The following is a 7,527-nucleotide window of genomic DNA, read 5'->3' on the forward strand; positions in this document are numbered from 1 at the left end:
ATCCACGAATACGAAAATCTCATAAGATTTTTAGGCATTATTTTAAAAAGGTAAAAAATATCAAATTTTAAAACAGATTTTACCTCATCCATATCTCTCTTAAAAAATGCCTCATTTTGATAAATTAAAAAAGAATCCCGTCAGAGTTTCGAGGTCATGTGTTTTTATAAAACGAGATTATTGTATTTTATTATTTAAAAAAAATTAGGTCAAATTCTAAAAGTCAATCACCTTTATACATATTTCCTTTTATTTGTTGTGTGAAATTTAAAAAAAAAATTATACCGAAAATAAAAAATAAAAAATACCGCTAAAGAAATGAATCGTATTGGTAGGGTTTTATAAATAGGAATTAAGATATTGAATTTGTTTGAATTGGTTGTAGAAAGAAAAGATAGAGAGAGAAGAAGGGGGTGGTGAAAGAGTTTTTGGCATCTTTGTGTTTGTTTCCCTTTCCCTCCATCTTTTCCTTTAACTGAACACACTCTCTCTTGCACATGGACGCAGCCGGAGGAGCTCCCTACAATCCCCGTTCCGTCAACGAGGTCTTCCGAGATTTCAAGGGCCGCAGAGCCGCCATTGTTAAGGCCCTCACCACCGGTACCCTTCAATTTCATTCTTAATTCTTTTCCTTTTTTTTTTTTTCAATTTCAATTGCGCCTTTATTCCTCGCCGTAACGTTTTCTTTCTTACGCAGATGTTGAATTGTTCTACCAGCAGTGTGATCCAGGTATTTTTGTTTTTGCGTCTCTCTACGCTTTTTTACCTTTATCTTCTTCAATCCCCGCCTCTTCTCGTTTCTCTTCACTTTTATTCAATTGATTTTTTTATTCGCCTTTCGTGTTTGATTTTACCAGACTATTTCTCTATTTTCATTTTAGAATGCCCTACTTGGCTGCCGAAGGTTTTATTTTTGAAATTACATTATTAATCTGTGATTCTAATGTAAAGGAAAGCCGAACGTGAGTACTTGATGATTTTTTTTTTTTTATATGGTGTGTTATAATTATTTTCTTCCCGAATTAGTTCTCGTTATATCAAACTAATTCGTCGCATACCTGATGTAAATAGTTCAATAAATCTCTTTGAAATTGAAAAAAGTTTTTCATTTCTGCTTGCTTTTTTCACATTACCATACCGTGATACTGTCGCAGCTGAATTGGGAAGGGGAATATGTTTTCATGTGTTTGTAGATTTCAATTAAATTCGTCTCGTCTTTTGGTACACTTCACTTGCCAAACTGATACGTGATAGAGGGCTTCATTTTACTTTTTTTTTATTAATTTATCATTCATGTATGATGGGTTGTCGGGATCTAAATTTTAGTTTCATTCTAGTTTCTTTCGAGGTCATTTGTCCTAGCTTTCTTTCTGGTGTGCAAGGGTTGAATTTGTCACATTTATTTGTACACTTTTGAATCTTCAATAACTATAATTGATTTGAATGAGTTTTGTCTTACAGATAAGGAAAATCTTTGCCTTTATGGATTTCCTAACGAGCACTGGGAAGTCAATCTACCTGCTGAGGAGGTTCCGCCAGAGCTTCCAGAACCAGCACTAGGTATTAACTTTGCCAGAGACGGGATGGAAGAAAAGGACTGGCTATCCTTGGTTGCCGTGCACAGTGATACATGGTTAATTTCTGTGGCTATGTATTTTGGTGCAAGATTTGGATTTGATAAGGCTGATAGGTAACTCTTTTACTTTCCGCTATTTATTTGCATGTTCCATTTACTTTTACTCAACAAACTAGTTTTTTTTCCCCTTAGATGGGGGATATGTTTGATCTTCAGTAACACACCTTTAGACTCAACTTTTAGGATGTCTGGACACTGTTTTTCATTTTTTTATCCATAAAAGTTAGTTGTTAATTTTGTTATTTGATGGACACTGTTTTTCATATTGTGTTCTAAAATTTTACCCTAATGGTTTGAGTTTTTAATGTATCCAGTTATGACAGTTATTCTGTTGATTTATTTGCCTTTGAAATTAGTAAATGAAGCGTTAGGTTATAAGAAACAAGATGTTAAAATCGGGATTTTACCTAAAATTGAGAAGGGGGTTCAAATTGCAAATAGTAGATTGAATTCAAGGGTTTAATAAAATTCATAATACACATATAATCCATAAAGGAACAGATAACATACTGGATTTGGATTTCATTTCAACTAACCCAGAGTGTAATTTATACAATAAATGTTAAATTCAGGTACTGAAGTCAAGCTTTTGTTGAATTGAGAGGCTGATTTTTCCCTACTAACTTTGATTATAGACTGTTTCAGTCTGCACCCTCTCATTAATTTGATTCTTTGCCCTCTTTTTTTTTGTGTAGTTAATTTCATATTTTGATATATGTTTTCAATTTTTTTTATCTTTCATTAATTTCTATATCTCATTCTTCGTGTGCAGGAAGAGTCTTTTTAGTATGATAAATGATCTTCCAACAATATTTGAGGTTGTTGCTGGGAAGGCCAAGAAACAAGGAAAGGAAAAGTCATCAGTCTCTAATCATGACAATAACAAATCTAAATCAAACTCTAAGGTATTCAATCTGAGAAAATGAACTAACCATTAGTAGTTGTTTGCTGATGGCATAGCTTTAGTTGTACAATGAAGCTAATTACTTTTTTTCTTTAATTTGATACAAGATTTGGTTAGTTTAACCTCTTTGAATTCCTGCTGGTGAACAAACAAACTAATCATTAATGTTTACATTGTTTGCAGATGAAATAGCTTTAATTTTACAATAAAACTAATTAACTTTTTTAGTTTAATTCAATATTTAGGATTAGTTTATTGTCTTTGAACTTCAAGTGTTTCTGTTTTAAGAGAATTTCCTTTTTCAGAAAGAAGGGTATGAACTTCAAATGCTAACATTTGAACTGAAGCTAAATAAATAAAGTGCAAAGTTTAATGTATTACCATTGGTGGTTAGATCTAAACAAAATAAGTAGTATCTGTTTACATCCAACAGCAATAATGCATTTGAGGAGGTGAAAAGGTTGTATAATCCTTCTCTTTAGACATAAAAGACTTGTAATGAGATACAAGCACCAAATTTGTCTCCCACCTTTAGATAATGTCCATTGGTTTGAAAATTGCAGAGAGGTTCTGAATCACAAGAAAAGTATTCAAAATCAATGCAACCAAAGGATGAGGGTGCTTTGGCAAAGGACGATGAAGAGCATGGAGAGGCACTGTGTGGGGCATGTGGAGAGAACTATGCACTTGATGACGAGTTCTGGATTGGTTGTGACATTTGTGAGGGGTGGTTTCATGGGAAATGTGTGAGGATTACCCCTGCGAAGGCTGAGAGTATCCAGCAGTACAAATGTCCATCTTGCAGCAACAAGAGAGTTCGTCAATAGTAGTTTCTACTTTATTTATTTCAGATTTATATTAGGTACTTCTATTGAATGCAAACTTTGTTTTATGACTGCTTATATGTTTACGTCAACTTCATCTAGATTATATTAGGTCCATCAGGTACTCTTTACTCTCTATTCTATCCAAAATTTAAGGTTTATTTCAGATTTATATTAGGTATTTGAGTAACGCTTTATTCTGTCTAAAATTTGGATATTTATGTTTTAAGCTAATTCAAAAATTACCATATATTTCCTTCGTCTTGGTGGTGTCTGAAACATCTCATTTGAGAAAGACCATTAAAAAAAAAAACCTATATTATTTCTATTTTAAGTTTTTTTCATTAGAATAGAACGGAACAAAAGTGGAGAACAGAATATTTGTTTGAGTTGATTAAGAATATGATGAGTAATAATAATGAGTTTAGTTTGTGATAGTGAAATTGGGTCATCCTCCACGGCAAACTTTAGATTTTAGTTTATGAACGTTTTCTTATACACCTAAATATATAGTGAAACAGATTTATTTTACTTATATCTTAAATAATAGTTTCATAAGGTTGTAACTTAATTTTTATTGATTTGTTTACTTTTAGACAAATATTTCACGTTTTCTTTTTCTCTTAATCTTTTTTTTGCTATTTTCTTTTTAATTATTTTGATACACTTTTTTATTAGTTTATATTCTAGTAAAATCTTTTTCCTTTCAAAAAATATTGTTCATTTAGACTTAATACATATTTAAAACTACAGTTACTTTAAAATATGTCTAAACTTATATTTACCGAATATAAATTTATAAAATAAAAAATATTTCTTTAAAAAAACTCTTCAAACACAAAATTACATCCATAGTTATTTTGAGATTTTATACTAATAAGTTTCAAACAATCCATACAAAAAAAATGATATTATATTATATTCAATCTAGAAAATATATTTTTATAAACTGTTCAATCTTTTTATTAAAAAACGTGTAATTCAACTTATATTTATATTTTTTAAAGTTGTTATTTGTAAGCCCCTTTTTTAGTGTTATAAAGTTTTGGGCCTGGCCTTTTCGGAGGCCCAAGGTCAGCCCTACAGTAGGACCCCTACACCCCACTCAGTTGCCTCATTTGCCTCTTGTCTCCCTTTTCAGAAACAGCAGCTTCCTCTTCCCCTCTGGTCCCCTACAAGGTGTCTTGCTAGGGCACAAGGTTATCCGTCTCAGAGCTAGCAAAAACCATCTCTTTTTCCAGGTAAGGTGAACCTTAGAGCCTCTAATCCATTCTTTCCCCTTTTTCCGCTGTTTGAGCATGTTGGTTAGTTAGGGTTCCGTTTATTTACCTCGTTCTATGCTGATTTCCATGTTTCAGCTCACTGCTCTAGCCCTTGTAGCTGAAATACTTCTTAGTTGCGGGTCTATTTCGTTTTAGCATCTAAGCAAGGTAAGGGGAGCTAAGTTTTTCGTCTCTTTTAAATGCATGTGCTTGTTTCCACTACTGTTATGCATGAAATGACTGGAGAATGCGTGTACTTGTGTAAGATGGAGTTAAAATGCTTGATGTGGTTGTTTCTGGAGTTGCATGCGCGGAACAGTGGGGGAGATCTGATATTCTCGCCCAAGCGAGCTCGTCTCGCCTAGGCGAGAATATCAGAGGCTCGCCTAAGGTTCTGCCTCGAACGCTCGCCTAGGCGACCAGTCCACGTTTTGAGCGACGCCCTGTCTCGCTCAGGCGAGGAGGTCTCGCCTAAGCGAGAATTCGTGAAAACCCCTGTTGCATATCTCGCCTGGGCGAGAATCCGCTGTTTCAGTGAGGCCAGCTTCTCGCTTGAGCGAGTTTGCGAATGTGTACTATGTTTTCTTGACTGTTTGGATGATTTGTTGCATGTATTGTTTAGATTATTCTTCCTAAATATGATGTACGTGAATATGCTTGGGTGTTTGGATTTTATGAACGAAATTGGCATGCTTAGTATGAGATTGATCATGGGTTTGGGGCTGCCTGATGTTTTAACATGAAAATTGCATGAATGACCAAAAGTGGTGGAAATTGCATGAGAAACAAGATTCTGATTGTGAGTTAGGCGTAATTCCATGAGTCTCGTAGGGAAATCTCATGGTGGTGTGTAGTGTATATATTAAGATATGGATTCAAGTAAGGATTGCATCCCGAAGCTCTGAAGGGTCAGTGAATCTCAAGTAGAGCAAACTGACCCAAGTGGTGAGAGTAGCGGGAGGCCCTAGTCTTTGGCAGGATAATGGCCTTAGACGCTTAAAGGCTAACCTTGTGTGTGGTAGGGTGAAACCCATTGGCAATGGCTCTGCAGAGCAGTAGAGGCCACCACAAGTGCAAGCGTCCAGTGAATCCGATCTTAGTATATGTATCCGGATAATTGAGTCATAGGGTCCTGTTTGTTTGTATAACATGATTTTCTGTGCCTACAATGTTACATGTTTGTACTGATTATGTACTTGTCTATTATGACATGATAAAATTCCTAATACGCTAGATTACCCTTTCATTCCTGTTTATGTTCTTGTTATGTTCTCTCTTTTTGCGATGATCACCCTTGGTGGGAGTAGATGGGAATGCTTCTGGAGGTAGGCCTGATGGTGGTAGCAGTGCAGCCTAGTGGGCCCGTTGATATGGCTTTCAAAGAAGTTCTCTGGCCCTAGTGCCTTGTAATTCCGTGCTCTTAGAGCATTTCTTTTGCACAATCGTTAAACTTTAGAATTGTTTTGTTTATGGTAGTGTTGTATGCCCAGGTTTCCCCTAAGTACTCCTATGGATGACTGTTAAAGTACATTCTTTACCTCTGGTTTCTTTTGTCAGCGTTGCTCCCAATTATTATAACTATGCGATGTTTTGTTTAGTAGATTAATCTATTTAAATGGGACGTTACATTTTTATGGTATCAGAGCCTTCGTTCCTGAGTGTCTGTGGGCTATGTGTTTGCTTAGTTTTCGTTGTGCCTTTCTTATCGTGTTTAGATGGGTTTCCAATCTAACCAAGTACTAATGGTTCTTTCTGTGTGTCCAGTGTTATGGCACCCCGCGTATAGCTCCTCCTCTACCCCCTCAGGGCGATGGGCAAGATCTGGCTAGGGCGATCGAGGCCATGGCTGCTGCTTTGAACCAGCAAAGCAATGCCATGTTGCAGCAGCACGAGGCGGCGATGCAGCGCCAGGAAGCCTCTCTTGAGCAACAGAACTTCATGATGCAGCAGATGGAAGCTGCTAGGCAGGCTGCTGAGGACGCTCAGAGGCAGCATGTGGATGCTCTCTGTCAGTTAGGGGAGAATGCTGCTGGTGTTCAGATGCATGGTCCTCATCCCCAACCTCCACCCCCTGAATGGAGTTTGGAAGATTTCTTGAAGCACCACCCCGCCAAGTTTGATGGCAAGTCGAGTCCCGATCAGGCGGACCAGTGGATGAAGGATATGGAGCGCATCTTTGATGCCAAGAGGTGCCCCGATGAGAGCAAACTTGCTTTCACTGTCTACATGCTCACAGGAGATGCAAAGCATTGGTGGGCCAGTATGAGGCTAGTGATGGAGGAGAGGCATGAGAATATCACATGGGAAGCCTTCAAGAGAAGGTTTCTTTCAGAGTATTTTCCGGACAGCGTGAGATACGCTAAGGAGGTAGAGTTCCTCCAGCTGACACAGGGGAACAAATCTGTAGCTGAGTACGCCGAGAGGTTTAAGCACCTGGGGCGTTTCTACACCATGCCGCTCGATGAGGAGTGGCGCTGTAGGAAGTTTGAGAATGGTCTTAGAGGAGACATCCGCTTGATGGTGGCCCCGCTGTCCATCAAGGACTTTGCGACCTTGGTGGAAAAGGCCAGGGTCATGGAGCGTATGAAGGTAGAGGTGGAAGCCCAGCAGCAGCCACATCAGAGAGTTAGCGGACCATCTGGGTCCAGGCCACGAGTTGAAGAGAAGAAGAAGCCTTATGCTAGGCCTCATCCACAGCCACAAGGGTCTAGAGGTTTTTCTTCCCCACCCAGCAGGATCCAGTGCCACCACTGCGGAGGACCGCATGTGAAGAGTTTCTGCCCACAACTATCTGGGTTTCGCAGATGCAACCATTGTGGCAGGGAGGGCCACTTTGGTAGAAATTGTCCCACTCTGAGGAGGACAGTTGCACGACCTTCACCACAGACTTCGAGCCAGACG

The 7,527-nt window shown here is 37.9% G+C and overlaps 1 protein-coding gene across 1 annotated transcript; it reads left to right on the forward strand.

The window, feature by feature from the left end:
- Nucleotides 1–372: 372 nt before the first annotated feature.
- LOC114196031 (PHD finger protein ALFIN-LIKE 4-like) lies at nt 373–3,626 on the forward strand. Its single transcript, XM_028086524.1, has 5 exons — nt 373–600; nt 698–730; nt 1,462–1,690; nt 2,409–2,541; nt 3,104–3,626. Exons 1-5 carry the CDS (start codon nt 498–500, stop codon nt 3,365–3,367), a joined length of 762 nt encoding a protein of 253 aa, XP_027942325.1. The 5' UTR covers nt 373–497; the 3' UTR covers nt 3,368–3,626.
- The last annotated feature ends 3,901 nt before the right edge of the window (nt 3,627–7,527 follow it).

Source organism: Vigna unguiculata, chromosome 9 (assembly GCF_004118075.2).
Source record: "Vigna unguiculata cultivar IT97K-499-35 chromosome 9, ASM411807v1, whole genome shotgun sequence".
In the NCBI taxonomy this organism is placed as follows: Eukaryota; Viridiplantae; Streptophyta; class Magnoliopsida; order Fabales; family Fabaceae; genus Vigna; species Vigna unguiculata.

What these genes read in the sequence shown, in the direction of transcription:
- LOC114196031 (XM_028086524.1), top strand. Translation starts at nt 498, where the DNA reads ATGGACGCAGCCGGAGGAGCTCCCTACAATCCCCGTTCCGTCAACGAG. An exon ending in CTACCAGCAGTGTGATCCAG is followed by an intron (nt 731 to 1,461) that starts GTATTTTTGTTT and finishes TTTGTCTTACAG; the next exon opens with ATAAGGAAAATCTTTGCCTT. An exon ending in GGATTTGATAAGGCTGATAG is followed by an intron (nt 1,691 to 2,408) that starts GTAACTCTTTTA and finishes CTTCGTGTGCAG; the next exon opens with GAAGAGTCTTTTTAGTATGA.